At 35.0% G+C, this 27,028-nt stretch overlaps 2 protein-coding genes and 1 long non-coding RNA gene across 20 annotated transcripts in view; 2 read left to right on the top strand and 1 right to left on the bottom strand.

The window, feature by feature from the left end:
* Positions 1–1,722: 1,722 nt before the first annotated feature.
* Positions 1,723–17,330, bottom strand: LOC110438586 (sterile alpha motif domain-containing protein 9-like). Of its 7 annotated transcripts, none has more exons than XM_073929838.1 (3): positions 16,567–17,330; positions 10,299–10,369; positions 1,723–6,543 (listed from the first exon to the last, which is right to left on the bottom strand). In XM_073929838.1, exon 3 carries the CDS (start codon positions 6,540–6,542, stop codon positions 1,764–1,766), a length of 4,779 nt encoding a protein of 1,592 aa, XP_073785939.1. In that variant the 5' UTR covers position 6,543; positions 10,299–10,369; positions 16,567–17,330; the 3' UTR covers positions 1,723–1,763. The 7 variants fall into 7 exon arrangements, with proteins under 7 accessions (XP_073785939.1, XP_073785950.1, XP_073785917.1 ...); XM_073929849.1 differs by lacking the exon at positions 16,567–17,330 and adding an exon at positions 13,481–13,621; XM_073929816.1 differs by lacking the exon at positions 16,567–17,330 and adding an exon at positions 12,464–12,501.
* LOC137490036 (uncharacterized) lies at positions 13,129–14,906 on the top strand. Its single transcript, XR_011009392.2, has 5 exons — positions 13,129–13,263; positions 14,074–14,128; positions 14,213–14,278; positions 14,436–14,485; positions 14,786–14,906. It is a non-coding gene; the product is annotated as an uncharacterized lncRNA (long non-coding RNA).
* Positions 16,816–27,028, top strand: part of wdr47a (WD repeat domain 47a) — a 53,800-nt gene continuing 43,587 nt past the window's right edge. For 11 of the 12 annotated variants that reach the window (XR_012394034.1, XR_012394050.1, XR_012394041.1 and 8 more), the window contains exons 1-4: positions 16,816–17,023; positions 21,547–21,713; positions 23,858–23,941; positions 24,177–24,261. Coding sequence is in view for 1 of the 12 variants with exons in the window: in XM_001922584.9 (XP_001922619.3) it covers positions 21,556–21,713; positions 23,858–23,941; positions 24,177–24,261 (327 nt within the window). In the remaining 11 variants the exon portion in view is untranslated. The remainder of the gene's footprint in view (positions 17,024–21,546; positions 21,714–23,857; positions 23,942–24,176; positions 24,262–27,028) is intronic. The other variant, XM_001922584.9, reaches the window with a different exon arrangement.

Here is a 27,028-nt window from a genome sequence, read left to right on the forward strand (position 1 = left end):
AAAAACGTTAAGGCATCGTGTAGCTACATATTAATATGACCGTCATTTTCACTGTATGCATACAGTATTTATAACCAAAATGGAGCCTATAACATGACTGCCTCCTTTCATTTTCATTGAAAAATATGAATGAATATCTTTTGCTGAATATCAGTTTTAATAATTAATAATGGCCATTATAAAAGTTAGGCATGTAATCTTATACTGGCTCATGCCTAATAAAAGGATAACATAAAATAAGTTTATACAATATAGGAAATAAAGGCAAGCAATCAGTCAAATGTGCACAATCAGTGTACGCGGTTACAAGAATTAATATATCAACTTATCTTTGCGCTCAGCCAAAACATGTTACCTAAGAACATGTAACAGATTCAAAAGACCAAAGAGTCGTTTGATAGAAACAAGATGAAATATCACGATTAACAACTATAGTGAGATGAAATCCAGCGGAAGATTCTTGATTAACTATCCGACCTGCGCTGCTTTCACCTGGGGAGGTGCCCACATAGCACCCGCTGGCTGCCTAGAGCTCAGACGCACATAAACTTTGCAGCCCATGGCAGAGTGTGTGTGTGGATGGTCACGTGATGTGCGTTTTTAGCAGTGTAGTGTGGACGGAGAATTGTTCAGAAATGCTAGGTGAAACGCCAGTGTGGATGCAGATCATTTTCATTCTAAAATACTCAGTTTGACATGTGAAATGAATCTGAAAATTAACAGTCTAATTAGCAGAGCCATCCAAATAATAACAAAAAAAAATCCAAAACAAGGAAATGTGATCCACATACATTGTATAAGACCATATGCTATTCCATGATAAAGATAATGGAGTAACACCCCTTTTTGGGGTTGAGGGGGATTCCTAATAACTCATACTTTTTTCAATACCACCTCGGTTGAGGTTCCAATTAAGCTGTACCAATACTAAAATGTCACTTGATTTGTTACACAAGACATCAAGCCCACCAGATTTAGCAAAATAGTTAGCATTGGCAATTTATTTATTTTAAATGACTGTTGCACACTTAACATGGCTGAATCGTGGTCGTGCAGAAGCTCCTATGTTAAGGCCAGGAAACACATAGCCGGCAGTCAGCCATTGGGCAGCGTCAGGTCATCAGTGAGTGACTGTCAAGCTAGTTTCTTTGGTGTTTCAAACATCAACTCTCATAGGGTTAACGGTGGAGCAAATTGGCCTGATTCAGCATGTAGAATCGGTGAAAGAAGACTTTGATCTGCTTTTAATTTGATTTGGTTATTCAGCAGTGAAAGACGCAAAGGGTGCAGAATGCAAGCTTTTGTTTTAGTCGTCTGTCGTCCCTTTGGGGTTCATGTGCAGCTTTTCGGTTGGTTGATTGGTTTTTGTCTGTACTAGTTTTTTAGCATAAACTTGGTGTGTCCCAGGCTTCATGTAATATCTGTCCAGGTTTGATGAAGTGCGAGAGGCAAGAAGGAAAGACTTTGTTTTTTCCAAAGAATTTTTTTTTTCCTAGCCACTGTCACCACTGGCTTTCTTGGATCGGGACTTGTGAAGCTGCGCTTCGGTGGGTTTGCTCTACAGTTTTTTAACTTTCAGCAGTGAAATTTTAACCATACTGAACTTCCACTCTATAATCTGGACTTTACAAGAACTATGTTAAGCTGCTTTGACACAAATACATTGTGAAAAGCACTATATAAATAAACATTAATTTAATTAAATTTAACTCAAGGCACATAAATAGTAGAGCATCTTTATTTAGATTGTCATACAACATGATCTATCGGTCATCTTCATATTGAATGTCATAAGCAAGTGGTCCATCCATGGCAAAGCCTATGTAGAAGGACACTTTCTCAGTGCTGTAGCCGCTTCTCATATCACCAAGAAATGCAGGACGCAATGAGATCTTTAGATTTCCATACTCTGTGAAGACCTCGCCTTGCTCAATAGTACCGGTCACTCTGAGAAGCCTGCTACATATTGTGGTTTCCTTAAAGATTTCTCCTGTTTGCCAGAGTATGTTTCGATTTTTCACATTACTGACAGTTTCGGATCTGTCAAGAGAAACTTTTGTCACCAACCTTTGTAATCCATCAGATTTTCCCAGGAAGAAGTGTGCAATGGTTGACCTTGTTCTGTACAAATAAGAGAGCTTCTTTCTGGCTGAGCTTCTGATTTTATCAACATATATTTTAATGCCAGAGCTGTTGACGTTTCTTCCTGGCCAGAGCAAGAGTATGGCAAGATAGAATGGCTCTGGGTTTTGGTGCTGTGTACCGACCTCTTGCAGAATATCTTGTAAAAGCTCCTCGAGGTATCCTGGGGATTTTGCTAACTTTGATTTTGGTAAGGTCAAATTCAGTATAATATGTGCAAGCAGATAATTCATTTTATCCTTTGTAGTTTTGATGGCAGAATTGTCATTTATAAATGAGTATTTTTCAACAATCTTTTCTACAGACACTTTTTTGGGCTCCAAAAACTGGAGAAGACCTGGAAACGTATCTGCTCTGCTTTCCTCCAGAAATATTCTGCAGTTTTCAATCTCCATATTCAAACTCAACATTGGTTTCTGCTTTTGCTCTTTTTGTTTGTCCTCTGCAGAGGCACAAAATAATGCGATGTACTGCTGATAGTGTTCTGAGATCCTCTGGCGAGTCTTTGCATCTTTCGTGTCATTAGTTCCTTTTTCTTTCATGTAAGTATAGTAAATTTCAAGAAAATCAAATGCCTCTTTTGTCTGTGATTTTAAAGATGTAAGGAAAGATTCGTATTCCTGAAGAACAACAATAAATGTATCATTGGCTTCGCTTTTAGAAATTGGGATTTTTGAACAGGCCAATATTCCTTTGAGGAAGCTCTGGATGTAATGGTCTTTCATTGGATCATTTTTCTCAAACAATGGGAGTTTTTTGATGATGTCAAAAACAATCATGGCTGTGTCAATCTCACCCATGTAGCCAGATATATTATATGGGCTCAACTTTCTGTGAAGTTTTTGTTCATTTTCAAGAACATCATCTGTCTTTGCCAAGCTCTGAGCTCTTCTGAAAGCTTTAGTAGCTGTGCTTGCTAACTCAAGATAATCCCTCAAGTCTTCAGCTGTGCATGGTTTCTTCTCCTGCTTTTTACATTCAAGTTTGTGCTTTAATTCATTTTTTGCAACTTGTCCAACTGTATCTAAAGTGTAGGAATTTTCTTTGATGGCTTTTGCACTATTTGCCCACTCTTTAGCTTTAGCAAAGTTCTTCTCTTTCAGGTAGAAGTGTCTTGCTAGAGCTTGGGGAATTGCGAAGTCTTTATCAAACCTTTTTGAAGCTGCAATAAAAATGTCTTGTATTTTATTCAGCCCATCTTCTCCTGAGTTTATGTCTTCTATCAGAGGTGAAAACAGAGAGTCTTTCTCATCACCTTCTGTCTTGCGTTGACGAGTGATCAACATGCTTTTCATTGACTGAACAAGAACATCCTTAATTGCAAATGTTTTAAAAAAGACATCGCAATGCAACATGTCAAGCACAGTGTCAGCCCTGGAGCAGTTATGGGTCTCCTCTAGTTGTTTCAGACATTCTGTTGCAAGATATTGATGAACAAAGCGAATTGCTTTGAATCCTCCATATTCCTCTGCCTCAAATTCAATCAGCAAACAGGAGTAGGGCTCCATTTTCTCCAGCACTGATTCTCTTCCCCAACGCGCAATTTTAATGCCCAAAAAATCTTCACATATAGATCTTGAGAAGGCTGGTTCATCCACATACGAATTTAGCAAAGCCAGCATGCAGAACAGGCGGCCTTGTTTGTTTTCAACTTTGAAATCTTTTAGTATGTTAGTTGCAACATTTTCAACATACATGCGGTCGAAATTTGTTTTCATGATCATGAAACTGTAGAAGTTCTCAGTTGTGAAAGACTTTATTTCTTGAAGTTCTTTAAGCTTCGTTTCGAAAGCACATTTTTCCTTGTCAGACAGTTCTGCAGTAATAAACTCGCTCTGAGCAACACTTTTCTTGTGTTTGTCTTTTGGCGTTTTTGTGCGTATGCAGTTTAAGATGATGACAAATGCTTCTGTTTCTCTTGTAAATTTTCTCAAAGAGTGCTGAAGTTCAACTGTGTTTTCTGTTTCTTCTGAATCTTCCACTAGTAGCAGGACTGGTGTTTTTAAGGATTGCTCACTTTTTCCACAATTCATCAGATGAGCAACATGTTTGGCCACTTCGTCCTTTGAAACGGTGTTGTCTTTTAACACTGCGCATCTGAATTTTTCTCTGAGATCCCACATCACATGCATGGCCATGGTGGTGCCGCCGCACCCAGGGTGATGAAACAGATTAATCATAGCACAAGTACTTTTGGTATATTTGGTCAAAGATTTAATATTGTTCTCTAGTTTTGAGTGTTTGTCTCTCTTTATGAACTTTTTTGCTGCAGGATGGTCTGAGAAGTAAAAGTTCCACCATTTGACTTTGCCTCCCCTGTAGAACTCAGACTCGGTTTTAATTTTGAACTCTTCAAATTCTGCAGAGCTCTCGTCATATTCATTTTCACATTCATTCTCACAGAGGACATCAAGGGATGTCATGAGGTCTTCATCTTTTATTAGCAGAGGCACTGAACTGCTCCCTGTAGATGGAAGAAGTCTCTGTGCGTTTTGCTTGTTCTGTCCCAGTTTCAGTATCGTCCCATTGATTTCACTGAGCTCCAGATCATATATACTCCGCTGACTGATGTCATGTTCACATCTGGACTGAATATAATCTCTCCATTTATTAAAGGAATCTACTGAAGTGCAAATGGTTGCTATGTTTTCAGTACCACCAAGGTTTTTATAAAATGACATAAAAGTGTCAAACATTGGGTCATTCATGGCCTCAACCGTGGAGAGGAGGAGAAATATGACAAAGAATTGTCCTCTTAGAAGATTGTTTGAGTTGCAGAAAAACGAAATCATGTTTTGTACTTCACCTGCTTTATGCAATAACCATTCACTTGGTTTGAGTGGTCGGTCAGATTCTGTATTGAGGTCTTTTCTGCCGTTACAGAATACCCAACTTGTTTGTTTGTACAAATTGTAATCATCGAAAATTGCTCCTGGGTCCCCATTAAACTGGCTTGGTGTGTGAAGGTTTGCAACTCGAACATCTCTGTAGTTGTGGCAGGATCCATTTACTACAGAATCTGGATCAAAGTCCAGCACACAGAACAATTTTAAGGTTGTCATGAACTGAAGATGCTGCAGCTGTTCAGGGTGACTTTTGTTTGTTACAATGATGAAATATTTATAATGATTCAGTCTGTTTCCTCCACATGTCAACAAATCTTTGAGAATTTCCCCTTGATTTGATTTTTCTTCGCTTTCGGGTCTCTTTTCAGCATCCTTTCTTTTTTTGTCCAGAACTTTCACTTTTGTATTTAGTCGAGCTAATTCAGTTTGCAGGTCTCTCGGATTACCAATTTTACAGATATCCCGAGTTGCAGCTCCATCTCTGATGAAAAGTGATTTTGCTTTGCTCTTTTTCCATTGATTTTCTTCATCCAGAGTCTGGATATAAAACAGCTTTCCATCAACTATGCTGTGGGATGGTACAACATCCACCTCTATGATATATTTGCCAGAAAGAGTACTGTCAGGACAGAGAACTTCTACAAAGCGTGGTTGTCTGATGCACGCCTTTGCTTCATCTGGATGTTCTTCAAAGTATTGTTTAATGCCCTGATGAAAGTGATCAATGATAGCATCTTTCTTGTCAACACTGACCCCGATAATCTCTCCATGAACATATTGTGAATCTTTAGAGTCAGCTACACCAAAGTGGATGGTTCCGTTAGTGCGGCTGTTCATGCAGCCAGCAGCAAAGCGAAAAACCTCCTTATTGAACTTCTTCTTCATCACGGTTATATCATCTGTTCTGCCCATAAACTTATACTCATGAACTGGATCAATCAGATTACCTGGTCCCGTCTCTGGTGGTAAAGTGTAGTTTTGAATGTATCGATGAGAAGCAGAGCTCTGATCAAATGGATAAAGACAACATGAGTGTTTTAAGGATCTATCCATCTTTATGTGACTTTCACTTTCAGAAGGAATTGCTGTTGTTTTAGGGACATTTGACTCTGTTGGTTCAATTCCTTTTCCAAAATTTGTTATATTTTCCATGGAATTGGATATACTATTTTTTTCAGTTTTACCCGATTTTCTCTTTTCAACATTTTTTGATAATAGTGTTTGGTTTGTTGAAGTGCTGTCTTTGTTCTCCTCTGTTGTGTCTAGCTTGTCCTCTGTGAGGAAATGGTCAGAAGAATATGATTTTGGTTTTTCCCTCTTTAGTGTATCCAACCGTGCGATAATCCTAACAGCTGGCCCATGCTTTATACCAAGTTCCTGTAAATGTTTAGGTTGGTAACAAACCAGTTCTTCTCCAGATACCTCTTCTTCATACAGCTTGTCTGCATATTTTTTATCCACTTTAATCACCTCAGTCAGCCAGTAACGAACTTGATCTCTCGTCCAGTCCTCTACTCGAAGAGGGAGTTCTGTCTGTTGATTCACTGTAGCCATACTATAAGAAATAAAAATAATTGTAAAAAAATTATGACTTTAGCACAATACACAGGAGTCAACAGCACAGACCAAATCATATTATTTGGGCAAGTCTTCTAGAAAGACAAGACATTACTTTATGTATTGAACATAAAGGGTGCTTTCACACCTAGACATTTGCTTTGGAACCTGGTGCATTTGCCCCCTTAGCTTGATTTGTTTGGCATATTTGAACACCCCAATCATGCTCCGATCTGTGGCAAAACAATCAGTGTGAGCCTGAATGAGGTAGTCTCGGCTCGGTTAAAACAAACTCTGGAGCGAATCGACTGTAGTGAGAAAGCAATGCGATCCAGCAAACTAACGAACTATGTGTATACAAATATATACAGCTGTATGTCAGGCCTATTGTTTTGTTCATTTCTGCACTAATACAAGATATTATAATATTAGACCTATTGTTCTGTTCTTTTCTGCACTGACATCTCGAAAGAAAGATCAAAATTCTTCTGCTTCATGATCTGACTGCAGTGTCGATTCATCTGTTAATTCTATCTATAAAGCATATAATGCATAATACTAGCCAACATTTTTAAGCTCATAATTAATAATGAAAACAACATTTTTAATGTCTTATTCTAATTTTTAAATAACTAATTTAAATGTTACAAAACTGATTAGCTATAGATTTTTACAACCCTTGACAACTGAAATGAGGCTATGTATAAGAGTCTTACCTCTGATTTATATTTAGTGACTGTTTTTGGTTGTCAATATTCAAAATTAAAGCGCACCTTTTCGCTTATAATGTCTTCTCATCATCATAAATTAAAATAATGAAGTATCAGGGCTGGTGGCTGGGCGCTTTGGCCTAAAATCGATTAATTGAATATTTTAACTTGATTATGATTATTGAATGATTATTTTATTTATTTATTTATTTAATTTTTTGTCCTCATAGTTCACTGAAAAGTTTTATATGTTGTCTAAAGTCATCTCTGGCACAGCTTCCAATCATCATCAATGTAGTGCAATGTAAGGCTCAAAAATGAGTCCATCGTCCTACTTGACCAGATCAGATGTGGCTGCAAAGTGGTCGCAGAAATAGAAATCAGCCAGAGCTTTTAACAGAGTGGGGTCAGTCCGTTTAGAAACTTTGCAGTGTCAAAACTAACTGCACCACAAAAAAAACATTGCAACAATTTTAATTCCTGTTTTAGAACAAAACAATCGATCTACCGGTGTGAAAGCAACCTAAAAATATGCTTTGAGGTTCAAATGATTACACATAGATGTTCCAAAGCATGACTGATTGTCAATATAATATGAATTAATCAATGTAAACATAACAATGCAATGCAGATGATTTGATCTAGATTTTTAAAATTCAGATTCAATATGTCTATTGCTGCAGCAAAATAATAAAAAAAATTCCTTTATTAATTGTAAAACAAATTATTTAAAATAAATCTCAAAATAAATCAAATATATAATATATACAAGTAATGGATATAAATAAAAATAAATCTAATACTTTTTTTGTTTAAACACGTCCAATTTCTTGTGTAATGCCAGACAAAATAATCAGGGCGTAACATTAACACCCACCAACCCGCCAAATGCAGGTAGATTTCAGCTGTGGCTAGACAGCGACTCCCACTAGCCACTTTGGCTGGTTAAAAATAATTTCTAAATTGCCAGCGCTCGCTCGTCACTAAAAAATTCTAAATTTTAGTTTGTGACTGTTTGTCAAAGATTATTAATGGGCATAACGTTAACTGTGTGCGCGTGGTCATCCTTTCATTATCGCACATGGAGTGTTTTTCACCTGCTTTCAGTTATTTTTATTAATATGGTTTAATTATCATCCTTTACAATAACATTGTTTTAATAGGAGATTAACTCTCCATTTATGTATAGTTAACTGGTGATCTGGGACCTTTAGCCAGGACAGACTACTGTGCATAATTTTAGATACATGATAATAATTTTTTTTTTTTAAATGTCAATGGTTTTTTTAAAGAACATTTTTGTAGAATATAAAAAGTGTATGTACAGTATATTGCTATATTTTGCTTGTTTTTACACAATATTTAAATTTTGTGGCAAGGAAATAATTAGTTTGGTGGGGCTGAGAGAAAATTGGTAAATCCTTAGTGTTGAGCCCTAAAAAGTAATGTGAAATAAGACTAATTGCAATGTGACACTATGAAATCCGAACACATTTGCTCATCCTTATTGAGCAAGGTCACAACACACAGAAAAGTGAAACAAATGAGGAGACATGTGGACACAACACATAATTTAAATCAAGTAATTTTAGGATGCCAAAGTCAAATTTATGCATATAAAACATATATAACAATAAATTTGTGGCTAGTGAAAGTGGCTAGTGATTTTGGATAACTACTAGCCACAGTGGCTGGTGATCAAAAAAAGTTCATGTCAAGCCCTAAAAAATAATGATTTGCTTATTATTATATTACATTTAGAATTTTGCTGCTAAATAAATCCTAAAAGTGTCCATTTAACTTTAAGGGCTCTATTTTAACAATCTAGGTGCAAAGTCTAAAGCATTAAAGTCATGTCAAAATCCACTTTTGTTATTTTAAGAATGGAAAAACAGGCCCTTCGCCAACGTGCATGGTCTAACAGGGTTGTGCTTATTCTCTTAATGAGTTTTGTTTTGATAATATAACAATCAGAGACTCATCTCCCATTCCCTTTAAGAGTCAGTTGCATCGCGCCATGACGCATTTGCTATTTACATGGCGGACTTTGTAAGTCGCAAAATTAAATGCGTCATTAGAGACAAAACAGACCATCTGCAGTGCGAGGATAAAGAATGAGCCTTCTCCATTTGGCCTTTACTTTCACTTTCTCTCTTTCGTGGATAAGAAAACGAGGTTATACGCACAGACATCCATTAGCCTACATTTTTAATTTTGTTTGTTAAGCGCAAAGATTTGTTTTTAAAACTATTTCTAAATTCAGTTCTAATTTCCAGCAAACGATTAAATGAATAATAATGAAGTGTGCTTAAACAACTGAGTTATTTCCAAATACTCATGCTATGCCCATATGTCCAAAACCTGACAGGTGGACAAATCTAAGCTTGTTTTTATTAAAACAAATATAAATTTGAATATAATAAATACTACTACTAATAATAATAACATTATACAAAACCAAATTGTCATGAATAAACTAAAAAAATCCCCCGAGATGAAAGCATGGAGGCAGTGGTTTAATACTTATGGTTTAAATATTTTTAATATTTATAGTTTTAAAATCAATGGATTTGCTCTTCAGTGTTTGGACTCTCAGTATCGATTATTAAACCACACAGAACTGAGCTAAACTTTACTGAACTTAAACTCTGAAGGAAAATGCCTGAATGTGCAAATGTAAAACCAAATTTACCTCAATCTCTTTTCTGGACCGAAATACCTATGGGTCCACAAAGTGGCACAAATGGATTTGCTATTGAAACAACGTGGTGGAAAACAGGAATATTAAGATTGTGTTGGTCTGAAAATAGCAACCCATCAGGGCAAAAACATCTTGTGCCTTATTGCGCCGGGTGTATGATAGGGCCCTAGGTGTTGAGGTGGAGTGTTCCTTAAAAGTTTGAACATTAATAAAGTTAATTGTGGTGTGCATCCTTTATAACTGCATAGTTATACAGCATAGATGTTAAGCAGAAACATTAAAAATAGCATATAAAAATATATATACATAAAAATATACATAATAGTGTTCTGTTTATCTTACCTTTTATGTTGTATGAAAACACACTAAGCTCTGTCCATCTCCGTTTTGTTTTTCGTTGTATGTTAATCCATCTGACAAGGAAAGTACAAAACAAAATAAATATATGAGTATTTGGACTTCAGTCTCTGTGTAAAAATAACAGGATGCCATAAACTCCTGTTTTGAACCAGAGACCTTGTTAAATTGACTAAATTACATTTTAGAGCTCTCAAAGCAAGCAAACCAAAAAGGTGATTGGGGGGGCTGAATTTCTTAATGCAATTCAATTTATAGTTCATGGCATATATTGCAAATTAAATCGGTATTTAAATTAAAGCTCAAAATCTCAAAATTGATAGATGCAAGGGAAAAAAACGGCTTTTGCCTGCAATAACAAGGTTACTAATTGCAATACATGGATATGTAACCGTACTCTCTTTTGCTCTGCGTTGTGTAGTGAATGACGAGAGGACAACATTTTGAGTCTGCACAGAGAATGTTATTATGAGATCGGCAGCTTCAGCTCATTACATTAAATGTACAGTCAACAAAAATAACATTCTACAATATAACAAACTGTTTTTACATCAGTAAATATAACAAATGATTAAATTCAAACTTAAATATGCATATGTGTGTGTGTGTTAATTATGGCCAGAGCCAAATTCAATTTGGAACAGGTAACGTTAGATACCTTCTTAGTTCAAGGTAACGTAGACTAACCATATTCCGTACACAACGATGTTCCGTACAGATGACCTTTTAACGTTAATCTCTGAATAAATACTTATGGGTCGTAGGCAAGCTATATATCTGTGTAATCTTTAATTCTCACTCTTTCAGCCCCAACCACAACAGAGACATTCCTACTATATGTTTCCGAGTAAAATCAGTAAGTTTGCTACGTCCACCTAATGCGCTTGAAAACAGAAAGTGGGCAAGCTTAAAGTGCGAGTGTCGCCTGGGAGGGGAGACATTTAAAGCCCGACAATATGCTTTTGCATTTAATTTATGCATCACACGGTATTACAGTCTTTATGAAGTGAATATTATGTTATCACAAATTGTTAAATAAATTATCTTTTGTTGGATAAATGCTTTGAAATGGGGATGTTTAAACATCAATTGTGGGTAAATAACGCATGTCGCAATTCTCCGCCTGAGAGACAGGCTGCAAACGCTGTTTGGATCCTCCTTTTGCAGTAATGATGTTTATATTCATAAAAGGTCAGTCAAGTTAGCTTCAATGTGCATGAATTTAATGTGTTAATATTTTAAATTGTCATGCTGTAATAAAATAAACATGATATAAAAAGTAAATGATTTTGAAGCTATTTCATTTAAAACTTTCATAAAAGAGTTATTTAATATATCATTAACTTCAAGTTAAACACAATAATAGTATATTCTGACATAAGATTTTAATAAGACTTCAAACAATGCCCATTTTTGCCAGTAAATTAAAGTTATGCGCCCTGTACGGAACACTATTTTAGTCGTGTACGGAACACCGTTAATACCTATCATCTTCCGTACACATGCGAAGGCGGTACTTATCCCATCTTTTCTCAAAAAATACTGGTCCAAAAGACATCAATCAAGATTTGGATTGTGCAATAGGTATTCCCCCAGAGAATGAACACACAAGCATGCTTATCTGGCTTTCAATGACGGAGGAGTGGTCGTTTGAGTGCGCTGAATAGCGAAAAGTGTACGGAACATGGTTAGTCTACGTTAAAGGTGGAAAAGACCGCTCAAGCAATAGTGCAACAGGTAGGGCTGCTTGGACTATACCACCTCGTTAAGCCAGGGGGGGGCTCTTTTTGTACATTTATATTGTGAACACAAAACAATTTTATATGAACAGTAAGTAAACAGGAGGAAAATATAGTGAAATCAATATACCCGAAATAATCCTGTTACAGATATACTTGGCGTTTGAATTTCCTCAAAAGCAATAATGCCTTAAAATGTAATTTAAAGCATGTACATAATGAACTTTGCCCTTACTAATTATACTGTTTCAATCTAATGTATCCGACGAGTTTCAAAAGTCTGGACAGAGAACGACGTATTGCGTTGAAGCTTCACTGGGCCCGTTGTCTTCTTTGGTGCACTTACATTAACCTAAGCGTTCACCAGAACATAAATAGACTTAGAATGAAAACTTGAACGACTCTTACAACCTCATCCAGCCGAGCCAAAACGACAGAAAACTCCTGTTGTTCCGGGTTCAAAAAAGTAGTGATATAACGCCTGAAGTCTTCTTCTCGATTGACGTCCCTTCACTGATGGGAGCATCACTGCCACCTACTGTACATAATAGCCTGATTTCTCGATTACTTTGAAGTAATGTTCTCAAACTCAATTCTGAAGGGCTGCATCTCTGTACATTTAAGCTCCAATCACCTCAAACTGATTCCTTCATTCATTCATTTTCTTTTCGGCTTAGTCCCTTTATTAACCTGGGGTCGCTACAGCGGAATGAACCGTAACTTATCCAGCATTTATGTTTTACGCAGCAGTTGCCCTTCCAGCGGCAACCCATCATACACTATGGACAATTTAGCTTACCCAATTCACCTATTGCACATGTCTGGACTTGTGGGGGAAACCGGAGCACCTGGAGGACACACATGCAAACACAGGGAGAACATGCAAACTCCACAAAGAAATGCCAACTGACCCAGCCGGGGCTGGAACCAGCGACCTTCTTGCAGTTACCCAACAAACACACAACGTTGCCTCAACGTAGCGACCTTCCTACAACGTTGTACCAACATTGTAAAAAGGTTGAGGATTCTACGTTGTTGCTAAACGTTGTCACAACGATGTCATAAGGTTGCCATTTAAACATCATGAGGGTCGCATGCTTTAGGTTGTGCTTAGGTGGCGTGGACGACCACTGTACAACATTTACTGGTCACAGCTGAATCAGTTTAAATTTCAACAAGCCGTCGTCTCATTCATCAAAGACCGAGGAGACGTGAGTATTGCTTTATTTCTTCTTGCTAAATAAGATACGTAAATCGTGAATATTCAAACAAACCTACGATTTCGACAACAATCTGTTCCAACATTACACACACACAAAAGCCGTAATTATTACGAGCGAGTAACATTTCGGCAATCTGTTCACGGACGGCAACAACATTAAAATCATTATGTTAAATCTGTCGATAAAACATTTCCTGATTATTTACCTACGCCTTGTCTTTAGTCAAATGGACAATAATGTTTTTGAAGTTCAGTTTTCTCCATATCCATCGTGATCAGTCAGTATGATACTTTATCACACGAGCCGACCCACTTTTTACAAAACACACAAAATAACTTTTAAAAACAAAACACCTCTGTGCAGATTGCGTCCCGTTAAAGGAACAGTTCACTCAAAAATGATATGTACTCACGAATTATTTGCCCTGTAAATAGTAAGTGATTCCAAACCTTTAAGTTTCTTTATTCTGTTGAACACTTAAAGACTGTAAGCATTTGCTTTCATAGTAGGAAAACACTATGGAATTAAATAGTTACAGTTTCCAGCTTTATTTAATATATCTTCTTTATTGTTTAGCAGAAAAAAGCTATATAAGTTTGCAACAAATAAAGGATGAGGCTAAAATGGCAGAATTGTCAGTTTTGGGTGAGCTATCCCTATAAGTTAAAGTATATAAATTAATGTTCATATGCCTAATTAATATAGATAGTAATTAAAAGGTCTGCTATAGTCTAAATTTCTATTTTGATTGGTCTTTTGATGTTTTATTTAAAACCCACTCTTTTCTTTGCTCAACAGGCTATTTTTACATGGAGGTAATCTTCTATTGATAATTTCTGGATTTTAATTATGCGTAAGTTGCATAAAACTCTATTGTTTAATCACTCACTGTTGTTTTCAAATTACTCATGTAACTTGTCTTTCAAAATGTTTTCAGCTGTTGAATTCAGCTCAGATCAGTGTTGCTGTAATTCCTGATCTATGGAAAGAAGAATTGGATGAGGTAAGAAGTATACTATTTTATTTACTATTAAATGTAGTTATGTTACCTAAAACAGCATGTCCATAATGTGGAAAATAGATCATGCTTATGAAAAATTACTTTATTATTTTGTACAGCTGTTATTGAAATGACACTAAGTTTAACATTCCATTTACAGCGAGCAACGCCACAACTACAGGGCCTGTTCTTTCTCTTCTCATAATTTAAGTAAGTATTGGGAGACTAACTCTGACTTCTGTTAACTCAAACCTGTTTTCCCTGTATCTCTAAATTTATTTAATCGTATGTAATTTTACATGTAACATTAATTTAATGTAACATTAAAATAAAGTAGGCTTCATAATTACTCTGGATATTTTATATGTAATGAAATTACAATAAATGTCTTAAACTTCAATAACTTGCTAGTTATAGTCATTTCCTGTGTAGTGCTGTTGTGTCAAGCTCTGATCTGTCCTCTCTTGTTCACTGCCTATTTTGACTTGTGTCTGCTGTGGATCTCTGAAGCTGGATTATCAGTTGAATTTGTTTCTTCCTCTGACTGCTTTCTCCATACCAACAACTACGACTGGTCTTCAGCTGCGCTCCCCGGTCTGCTGTATTCTCCAGTCCAGAGCTTCACTGCCCAGTGTTTGAATTTTAATTTATATATTTATTTACATTTTAATGATTTCTTGTTTACTTTTCTTGTTTGTTTACCATTTAGTTTAATTTATATATATATATATATATATATATATATATATATATATATATATATATATAAAATCTAAACTTTATTTTATACTGTTTGCTTATAATTAGATACTGTATGTGTACTGTATGTATTAAATGTTGTGAAATATATAATAAAAAGTTTGATTATTAATTTTTGTGGCATTTTTACACTTTAAAGTTTACACATGCAGTTATTAAATTAAATGCGAAAAATAAATGAATAATATTTTATATTAAGCAATACTGGAAAAGAATTGCTGCTTATCCTGTATTCTAGGCAGTATTGATAAACTGCCACAAAAAATATTAATACAAGTAGTAAGAACGCCGCCTCGCGGTTGCTGAATGTCGCACGACAACGTTGCTACAGCCTTCTCACGTCTTACATTTCTACGTTGTGACAATGTAGCGAGCACGTAAGCGGCAACGTTGCCTTTAAAAAAATACAACGTTGTGCGGACATCGCTACAACGTAAATGTGTTTGTTGGGTAGAATGCTTACAGTAAAATGTTTTCCTCACAATAACATGTACACCATGTGGTTACCAACATCAGGGGCGGATTTAGTTTTTTGGGTGCCCTATTAAGAAATTCCAATCATGGTGCTCAAAAGTTTGTACTTTAATATATTATTAATTAATTTATTCATATCACTCATTCTCCTTTTCTATATTTCATCTTAATGCAAAATAGTAACAAGATGTAAAGCATCTTGTAAAACCTTTTATATTATTTGTTTCATCATTTCACAACTAAAATAATATATAAACAATTTTTTAATAGTTTCAATTACAATTTAATTAAATATTTGTAATTTTTTATTGCGTTTTTAAAACTAAATCTTTACCTAGTTTGACTGCTGGACTGCTCCATGATTGAGGGTGGGGGACACATTTGCGCAGAAGTAATAAAAATTAAACTTTTTTTTTACCCTAGTAATACAAAATATGATAGAAAATTGTGTTATATGTAATTTATACGTATAATTTATACTTCTAGGAATTAATTTGGGGGCGCTCAGATTTCCTGGGGCCCTAAGCAGCCACTTACCTTTGTTGGTTAAATCCGCCCCTGACCAACAATACAAGTTCAGCATATTGCACCTCCATTCATTGTTTTTAAAGACAGGAGAGATTGTAATAAAGAGACTGTTCAGACATTAATTTAACTTCATACATAATTTACTCAGGGCGTCATGGTGGTGCAGTGGATAGCACGATCGCCGTACAGCAAGAAGGTTGCTGGTTTGAGCCTTGGCTGGGTAAATTGGCATTTCTGTGTGGAGTTTGCATGTTCTTCCTATTAAGGCATGAGTTTCCTCCTGTGCTCCGTTTCCCCCACAAGCCCAAAGACATGCGCAAATTGGGTAAGCTAAAATTTTCCGTAGTGTATGAGAATGAATGAGTGTGTATGGATGTTTCCCAGTGATGGGTTGCAACTGGAAGGGCATCCGCTGCGTTAAATATATGCTGGATAAGTTGCCGGTTCATTCTGCTGTGGCAACCCCTGATGAATAAAGGGACTAAGCCAAAAAGAACATGAATGAATGAATGAATGAATTATTTACTTACCCTAGTCTATTGAAGATGTAGGTGACTTTGATTCTTCAGTTAGACACTAAAGAAGATTTGTAGCTGAGTCTATGGACTCCATGGTCCTTGGTTATTTGTATAATGCAAGTCAATGGTTACCCTTTTGAGATCAATCCCGAGGCTCTTGATCATGATGAGGTGTCTCAAATATTATTATTAGCTTTAATGCATGATCCTGATATCAAATTCACATTAAGCCTCATACGTAAGTGGTAGTGTGGGCCGGGCGGGTTTTGCGGGGTTCGTGTGCGTGCATGCGGATTGGTGGAGCGCGCAGAGGAAGCTTGTGTGCTTGACAACCAGCAAGCGGCAGAGACAACAAGAGCCTCTCGCCCCGAAACACGGAGGAATAAACCCCGCAGACAGCGCGTGTCGACACACCCTCGGCGGACACACAGAGGATTCCTGCACTTCGCGTTTATGTAGTGATTATCAGGTGAGATTTAAATCGCTGTCCGCCGCGGTTATCGCTGTTGTTTTGAGGTTAGGCGAGGCCGGGGAGGCTGCTGCTACTCCGCCTGGATGACACACTCTCTCCCCCCGCTGCCTCTGAATATGTCTGCGCTGGATGTAATATGGGTGGATGTCCGCTTTCGTTGGAGTCCTGAAAGGATGTGTTGTGGCGTATTTACGACATAATCAGTGTTGGCTGCCTGATAAACGCGTCGTAAGAAGCTCATGATGCGAGACCAGCGGTGGAAAAGCATGAGAAAGCAAATCTGCGTTTCCCCATAGCAGTGCATGTTGTTTGGGGGTGGTGTCGCGTAGTGGTTCAGTAAATTAGCTTTTAATACTTTAAAAGGAGGTTTTAAACCCAAAGCGTGCGATTATTGACATGTCATCTTTGTAATGTAGATTTCAAACAGGTCTGTAGCCGGCCTGGTGAAGGGGTGTTTTTTATCCCAAAACTGGACCTTTTTGCAGTAATTTGCCTCATTTTCTATTTTACTATGGGTTTTTAATACTACATTCTAGTGAGAGCTATTTTTTTCTGGATTAGCTTGTCGGGTGGTCATCATAATCACACTTTTTAATAATTATTTTAGGGATTTTTCACCTTTATTGTGATAAAACACAGTGGAGATTTACAGCCAGGAGAGTATGGGGGGCAGAGATAGGAAGAGGGTCGGCAAAGGTACTTGAGCCGGGATTTGAACTCTGCTTGCCGTAAGCATCTTGGTCCATTGTTGACACACTAACCACTAGGCTAATTAGCACAGACTATTTTTGATGTACCCAAAACATTTCCTAAAGATTTAGAATAAAGAAATTGAAAAAAGATATTTTTAAAAAGTATTTATACATATTATTTTTAAAATACAAATTTAATGAACAAATCTAATCAATCTAGACATGGGACGATAACCGTTTTCAAGGTATATCGCGGTTTAGAAAAGTCAAGGTTTTAAAACCGCCAAAATTTTCTGTAATACCGTTCCAAAGGTATGTGTAAGATATTTTATTTACATTTGTTTTTAGGACAACAGTATCTCCAGCAGAAAAATATCCAAAGATGCTGTTTTAAATTGTAAAGAAATCAGTGTTTTTAAAACCAATGAAGACAGCAGAAGTCAATGATTGATTTGAATTATTTAGTCTGATATGTTTACTGCTTCAAAACATTATAAATCTTAAAAAAAAAAATAGAATATATTGTTTTTAAAGGTGGAAAAAGATTTTGTTTTTTACCCAGACTTTTAAATAATATATATTTTAGAGCAGTGATCGATTGCAATACCGTGAAACCGTGATATTTTTATCTAAGGTTATCATACCGTCAGAATCTTATACTGACCCATGCCTAATCACATCTTTTATCATCAGGAAAAAAGGAATCTGTTCAAATTTTAAATGAAAAACTGCCTATTAAAGTCAAGTAGTCTATTGTCATTTATTAGGCAAATAACAAACTAGCCAGCACATTCAACTTTACTCAGAAAACAATTTGGCCACTTGAATAATAAAAAAAAAGTAAACGTAATAATTATAATTATAATACCAAAATTCATGTTTTATAATATGATGTCTTAAAGATATAACTGCGACAACTGAGCATCTTATTGAGTTATAGTTATTTAATTTATCTTTTACAGTCAGATTTTGGCTACTTGAATAATAAAAAAATGTAAATATAATAAATAGTAATAATAATAAAAATAATAATTACATTTTGTTTTATAATGTGTTTTATAATATTTAGATTAAGAATCATTTGATGACTTGTTAAAAGACTCTATTTGACGATCAGAGTGCATCCACTTAATACCAATTGTCAATACAAAGCTCTATATTTTGCCTATATTCTAAGTTTTTATTATTTTGAATTTAATAACAGTTAGTATGATTATTTGTATTATAAGGAGTCTACAGGCCAGAAAAGGTATGTTGCTTAATCTGTGCATAAATGATCAATTGTGCTAAATAGCAAGGAACTTTATTTCACTCCTATATTGACACTTTTTAAACACTTTTTTCCACAAATATTGAAGAAAACGCTCAACTTGCACTTAATTTGCTTTCTATATCAAATTATATTTGTATATTTGAAGCTGATATGGAAATTTTTTTTTTGTATTTCTGCAAGCTTATTTCGCTCTTTATTGCCCATCTCATATTAGATTATAATTGGATAAATGTTATTGTTGTAAAACCTAATATTAAAGGTGCAATAGGTAATCTGCCAATATGCCATCCGTTAGCAGATTATCTTTGAAACAGTCCCTCACCTACAGTTCAAAGCCTAACCCCTAAAATCTTAAACGCGCACATTAAAGATGACAGTACACAACCCATCACTAGATCATATCATTAGTCAGTTAAAAAAACTTTAGAGTACTTTATAATACTACAATTCTGACCAAAAAAACTGCATTATATCTAGCACAATTTAAGTTGTGTAGCAAGCAAAACTTTTCATAATGTGCAAAATTTCATGCATGCAAGGATCGCTGGTCTCGCTTTCTCACGTGCTTTGTGCTTGGTCGGCTGGCTGCTGGAAGTAAACTTATTACTAAGCTATACTTGCGTGTTATTTCAGACCAAATATTGAGAGTATTATGGTAAACATTATAGTGAGCACGTCATCGGTTGTCATTGTTCAAAAATGAACCAATGTGATGTGAATATCAAACTAACTTCAGCTCAGTAAAGCAGGCTAGGCGGAATAGCGCTATTTACTTATGATTTGTTGATAAACTAAATAAAAATCTACATTATCGATGCTGTAAAAGGTCCCTTACAAAACTGAAAATAGTGGCTGAACAACACTCTTGTTCATATAACTCATTCGAAACAACAAAATCTACATAAGCTTTGCGTGACTAAAATAGCTTTAAAACAGAAAATTACCTGTCTAAAAGAAATACTTTAGCCACTCCTTCCGCCAGCGTGCAAAAATTGGCAATATTGATTTAGGATTTTTAAAAGTTTTTATTCAGCATTTGGTTTTACTGCTCTTTCTCTCGTGTGCACGTGAACGAAGCACGCATGCACTAGTTAACAGTGGATCTGCGTGAACGGGTGCGCAGATGTGCAAGTCTACATTTGCTGACAGACAGTTTGTGCTACTTATCAGAATTATGGGAATTGTCAACTCGACACATGGCTGAACAATTTTTAGTTTTATGCCTTACCCAGAATATAAAAACACATATAAAAACACATATAAATACACTTAGATCATTTACTTTAATCATTACTATTAGACTGTGGAGAGACTCACCCGGACAAAAAAATAAATAAATAAATGTTTCTGAAGACAATCACCTACTGCACCTTTAATGAATAATTTTCACATTTATAGGATTGCAGTCCCTATGGATTTCAACAGTAATGTGAATATTGAAAGCAATGTTTTCTTTATAATTATTTGAAAGGATTGTAAATAGGTATGAAAGTATTTGCTCAATGATGAAGTATATATTCCTGAATGCAGAGGAACAGGCTGTTTTGTTTTGCTAGAGTGTCCCGTCACCTCCCATGTGTGTGTGTTTACATTTGCATTTTTCTGGTGTGTCAACTCTGTCTCATAACATTGGTTTGGTATTTTAATTAGAAGGGTTTTGCCACTTGCAGTCTGCAGGCGAAACGGTGAATGTTTTACTGTGGCATCAGAGTTTATACTGAAATAATGAATGGCAACACCATATAATTGTTCTTTAAAATGTTATAAGAGACTTCTCTTTTGAAATATATCCAGGACTTTCTCCAATTTTTATATTTAATATACTTTAATAATCCCTCTCCTTTTTTTCAAGAATCATTTGTATGTGCACGTTTAGATCTGCCTCTAAATTGACAAGCATGATCATGTAAACCCCATTTTTTTTTAGCAATTATTTTGCATTTATTTGTCATTGCTCAGAAGTAATTTGCTAAAAAAAAATGTCAAAAAGTTGTATGGAAACCCAGTAACTTTTGAATAATGATTGTTTTAGGGATTTGTTTCATTTATGCAAATGTATTTTTCATATTTATTTATTTTTTTAACTAGCATTTACTAAAAAATCTTTTTATTTGGTGCAGTGGTATAGTTTATTTCACCATGTATCACCATTTGATACAAACAGTTGTTAATATTTATAAATAATGGTTTACTTTTAATATTTACTTTTAATATTAAGACTTAATATTAATCTTTAATATTAAGACTTTAATACAATTTTTTTTTTTACCTTTCTCAGTGGTTGATATGAAATAAAATTTAGTTTTTGCTTCTCACCTTCTTTACGTTTAAAGTAAAGTGGCACATTGTTTAAATATAAGTTGGTAAGATCTATTAATTGATTTTAACCAGGACCACAATCAGGGGTGGTTAGTTGGAAAGTTTAAAGAAGGACCCTAAAATCCTTTAATTTATAGCCTAGTGTTGTTTTTAGGTTTAGGGAGTAGACATTTACTAGACTTATTAATTTACTAGATGATATATTTTATTTATTAACATTTGTGTGTGTGTGAAAGCTTGCCACCATGACGGCTGAGGAGATCATAAACGTGAAGGAGGTGGAGATCATCAAGGTGATGTTGGACTTTCTAAACTCGCGCAAGCTGCACATTAGCATGCTAGCATTGGAGAAGGAGAGCGGTGTCATCAACGGCCTCTACTCAGACGACATGCTCTTCCTCAGGTTTGTCCAAATACTTTTCAAGTGAAATCATGAATAGTTTGAATTAAGACTGCACAATACATCGTTTCAGCATCAATATCACAATGTGTGTGTGTACAATAGTCACATTGCAAAGATATGCAATGTTGAGTTGACTTTGCAGTGTAATTTTTACATTTACATGGACAAAACCTTAATGCATGTACTGTTAATTTCATTTTTCATTTTTGTTTTGTTGCATTTATCTATGCTTGTAGTTTGTTTATTGATTCACTTCCCTACAGAGTCATCCCAATCAATCGGTCAAATAATTCCGTAACACTTTAGGGACCAATTCTCACTATTAACTAGTTGCTTATTAGCATGCATGTTATTGAGAGATTGTCTGCTCATTAATACTTGTAAAGCACATGATGTTATTCTACATCTCTATTCCCAATACCTAAACTACCTTAATAACTATTAATAAGGAGCAAACTAGGAGTTTATTGGAGCAAAAGTCAAAATGGTTTGCTAAGAGAGAGAACTGAACCTTACATTATAAAATATAAAGTATAAAAAAGTAAATTGCAATATATATCGCAGAAAAACAAAACATCACAATGTCCGATTTTTCCAATATTGTGCAGCCCTAGTTTGAATTCAGTTTTAAACTGACGAATACCACCCTGCTCAGATCTCACTTGTGTTTTTTCTGAACATTCCTTCATTACTCACTGAATCTGTGCATGCATGAGAGTTTGGGTTTCATTTTTGAAACTGGGCATTTAGAAACACAGGTTTCCCATGGCTCGTGGAATTTCTGAAAGGTCATGGAATTTTAAAGGATCATTCCAGACATTTAAAGACAGTGACAATTTTTTTTGTCACTTTTTTTGACTTCAGCCCTGGTGCTTCACACTTATTGTTATGGTTAGGTTATTTTCAGCTCCATTAAATTCCTTTCACACTCATCAATTTGCAGCATCTAGAGTCAAATGGCATCACCAGACTGTACCAAATTAAGCCAAACATGTCAGAATAATATTAATTTTAAGAGCTTTGGCTTCAAAATGACCACTTGGATGTATAAAAAATAGATGACTGAAAAGCAAAATATAAAGTTTGTAAAACTACTATCGGTCTATCAAACATGGGAAGCACTTCACAGCCGCACAATGAGTACTTCTGATTTTTAATTATTATTAAAAATTATTATTTTTCTCATAGTTACACAGCAAATTTTCCCAGAGATGGGTTGTGGCTGGAAGGGCATCCGCTGCGTAAAAACTTGCTGGATAAGTTGGCGGTTCATTCTGCTGTGGCGACCCCGGATTAATAAAGTGACTAAGCCGACAAGAAAATGAATGAATGAATGAATGACACAGCAATTTAAAAAAAAAAAATTGAGTTTGTTGTCTTGTATTTTGTCAAAATATCTAAAAAAATGAAATCAAGAAACATTTTCTAGATGCATTTTCTTTTGTTCTTTATTTTGACATAAGATTATTTTGCTTACCCCACTGGCTGACTATTATTTTGCTTACCCCACTGGCAGACTATTATAAACAAGACAAAAAATGTAAGTAAGAAAAACATTTTGCAGTGTACCTATTAAAGTCATGCAAAAAATCTTTTATGTATTTTAATATTATGTTTTATTAATATTTTTAAATATTTTAATATGTTATTAATATATAAGTACTGTACACCAGCGGCATGTTTTTACATCCATTAGATGTTATGAAAATTCATCTTTTTAATCAGTGAAAGTCAGGGATGTTGATATTTGGCTCAAAGTGGGAATCCTATAAACAGAAGTGGGTTTACATCAAAGCGCAAAAAAGTTTCGAATAAACTGATAAATCCAATTCAGAAAGTGGAATCATATTTACATGTAGGTCATTGCAGATTTGACTCTCTCAGATGTAATATTTGAGTCTATTTATTGAAGCAGACACTATTAGAGTCTATTTTTCTGTTCGTGTAATTCAGACCATGAAATGTTGTTTTCATGGAAAATGTTTCTTTAAATGAATCTAAATCATAATCTGTGGAAGGTGGTATTCTCTTAGCACTGGTATATAATATATTATATATAGTCCTATTATCTAGCTGCACCCGTTTCAGGTTTAAACACTAAAGATCTCTTTTTCCTACTTTTCAATCATTCATCCCCTCTGCAGGCAGCTCATTCTGGATGGACAGTGGGATGAAGTGTTGCAGTTTATTCAGCCTCTCGAGTGTCTGGATAAATTTGATAGGAAGAGGTGAGAGATCAGCTCAAAATCTTTTAATCGAATGCAACTCGTATATAAAAGTTTACTAAGTTTACTTGGATTTGCTTGTGAAAAAAAGAAACCCCAATATCTGCACTTTAGAGTTTTTATTCAGTGTTCAGTTAATTTATAAAATCTAAAAGGAATGCCAACCAAAAATATATGTTTTTTCCAATAACATCGGACACTCTTGGTTTAACTTCACATATATGTATGCATTTTCCAGGTTCCGTTACATTGTTTTAAAGCAGAAGTTTCTGGAAGCTTTGTGTGTGAACAATGCCATGTCTGCTGAAGATGAGCCACAACATGTGAGTAACATCAGAGTCACCGTGACATGTCAGATTATATTTGATTCACTTTTTTCATTAGATAAACTACTTTTTATTAGGTTTGGAGTCCGTAAGACTTATTTTTAAACTTATTTGTTCAAATGGGAGGCAATAAAGTGAAAAAAAAAAAGTTTAGCAAGGTAATGTTTGTGTGTTTAGTGTTTCAGTGCAACCCCATGAGACACTGAATATTTAGTTACAGGAATGCATAGGGGTTAGAAAATATTTTTAAAATTATAAAAAAAAAGAGATTATGGCTGATTTCTCGAAGGATGTTTTGAAGATTGCTTTATAATAAGTCTTGTGTCATCAAGAATTATAAAAAAATGTAATAACTTATTCAGGGCCACACGGTGGCTCAGTGGTTAGCACTGTTGCCTCGAGCAAGAAGGTGAGTTGGGTGAGTTGGTATTTCTGTGTGGAGTTTGCAAGTTCCCCCCTTGTTGGCATGGGTTTCCTTCGGGTGTTCCGGTTTCCCCCATAGTCCAAAGACACACGATATAGGTTAATTGGATAAACTTATTTGTCCGTAGTGTATGAGTGCGTTTGTGTGTATGAGAATGTGAGTGTACGGGTGTTTCCCAGAACTGGGTTGCAGGTGAAAGAGCATCCACTTTGTAAAAATATGGGACAATAGTTGGCAGGTTATTCTGCTTTGGCGACCTCTGATTATTAAGGGACCAAGTTACAGAAAAATGTATGATTGAATGTCTTATTCAGCAAGGATGCAATAGCTGATAAAATTGACAGAAAAAAGTTTGTTTTTGTCTTGTTTAAAAAAAAAAATTCCTTCAAAAGAAACTTTTCCATAAAAGAAATCTAAAACAATTGCAATGGTTTCCATAAACAGTTTTAGCATATCTGTTTTTACCTTGATAATAATAAAATGTCTTTAACCAGTCTTATGTTTCACAAATCCCCGGCATATTTTTGTCAATGGCCAACAATACATAGTTTGGGTCAAAAGGGTGATTTTTCTTTTATGCCAAAAATCATTATAATATTAGGTAAAGATCATGTTTCAAAAAGACATTTATTAAATTTCCTTATGCAAATTTATCAAAGCTAAATTTTTTATTAGAATTGTTAGTATTGCTACAGTGCTCAGCATATATAAGTACACCCCTCACAAATCTATCTTTTAAATTTATATTTTTATAGGAAGCTATACAATATTATATTTGTGCATATGCAGTACATTAGATTAGTTGGTAAAAAAGCCAAATCTGGAACTTATCTAACAAAATACTAACAATAACGGTTTAAAAACTTGTACAGCCAAATTGATACGTTATAGAAAAATATTAAATACAAATTTAAAAAGAGGAAAAATCAAGAGAAGCAAAAAAATATTTTTCAATATTTAGAATTTAATTGTATTATCTTTCCATTTCTAAATACTTTTGGTGAACAAAATATTATTTTAATAAATGTATCTGTTTAATAAATCTGTTTTGTTAGCAAAATACATAGCCTATATTCAATGAGAACTGGATCAAAATATATTTATTTTTCAAAGTGGAGTGTACTTATATATGCTGAGCACTGCAAGTAGTAGACCACTTTAAATCCATTTTTTTCAATATTTGCTTCTATACCAAATCTTATAATTTCCTTACAAACAATGGAAGGGTTATTCATTCAACGTTCTGGTGAAATAAAAATCTTATTTAAAAAAATGAACACTTTAAGGTTTTGGAAATAGACAAAAAACCCAACCACTAACTTTGATTGGAAGAAATTATAAAAGTAATCCATCTGAAAAAAATAGCTTCTTGCTAGTAAATACATTGAATAACTTTGATAAGATTTGGTCTCCTCTTCTCTTATATCTTGATTCTGTAACCTAACCTGATTAATCATGCAGTGTTGACCTTACTTTCATGGTGTAATTTTTTAGTTTAATGGCTGGGGTGGGAGACCAGGGGTTGTTCGGTTTGTTTGTTGCCATCTGCGCTGACTTATTATCTTTATCTTTATCGTTTATCTTATCTTATCTTTTAAAATTGTTATGTTTTTGTTACAGTAACTATTGGATTGCTTTATAATACCATAATAAAAAGATTTAAACAAAACAATTAACACTTATGACTGGTTTTGTGATCCAGTGCCACAAATATGTTTTTGAGCAGCAAATCAGCATATTAAAATGATTTTTAAGAATCATGCAAGACTAAATTATGGAGTAATGGCTGCTAAAAATTCTGCTTTATTTCAGTACATTTTAAAATGTATTTCTCTGACATACAGGCAACTGGGTGGTTCAGTGGTTAGCACTGTCGCCTCACAGCAAGAAGGTCAATGGTTTAAGTCCTGGCTGGGCCAGTTGGCATTTCTGTGTGGAGTTAGCATGTTCTCCCCTTGTTGGCGTGGGTTTTCTCCGGGTGCTCTGGTTTCCCCCACAGTCCTAAGACATGCACTATAGGTGAATTGGGTAAACAAAATTGGCTGAAGTGTATGAGTATGTGTGTGAATGAAAGGGTGTTTCCTAGTACAGGGTTGCGGCTGAAAGGGCATGCACTGTGTAAAACATATGCTGCAATAGTTGGCCGTTCATTCCACTGTGGCGACCCCTTATAACTAAGGGACTAAGTCAAAGAAAAAAGTAAAAGAATGAATGAATGTGCTGAAATACAAGACTGTTAGTTTCAACTGTAATAATATTTCATAATAAAACTCCTTTTTTTAAATACTAGACTAAATTTGATTTTACGCAAATTTCTTTGACAATCTTGAGTTTTGACAA

This window comes from Danio rerio, chromosome 2 (genome assembly GCF_049306965.1).
Source record: "Danio rerio strain Tuebingen ecotype United States chromosome 2, GRCz12tu, whole genome shotgun sequence".
Taxonomy (NCBI): Eukaryota; Metazoa; Chordata; class Actinopteri; order Cypriniformes; family Danionidae; genus Danio; species Danio rerio.

Coding starts and splice junctions, on each gene's coding strand:
- LOC110438586 (XM_073929838.1), bottom strand. CDS start 6,542: ATGGCTACAGTGAATCAACAGACAGAACTCCCTCTTCGAGTAGAGGAC.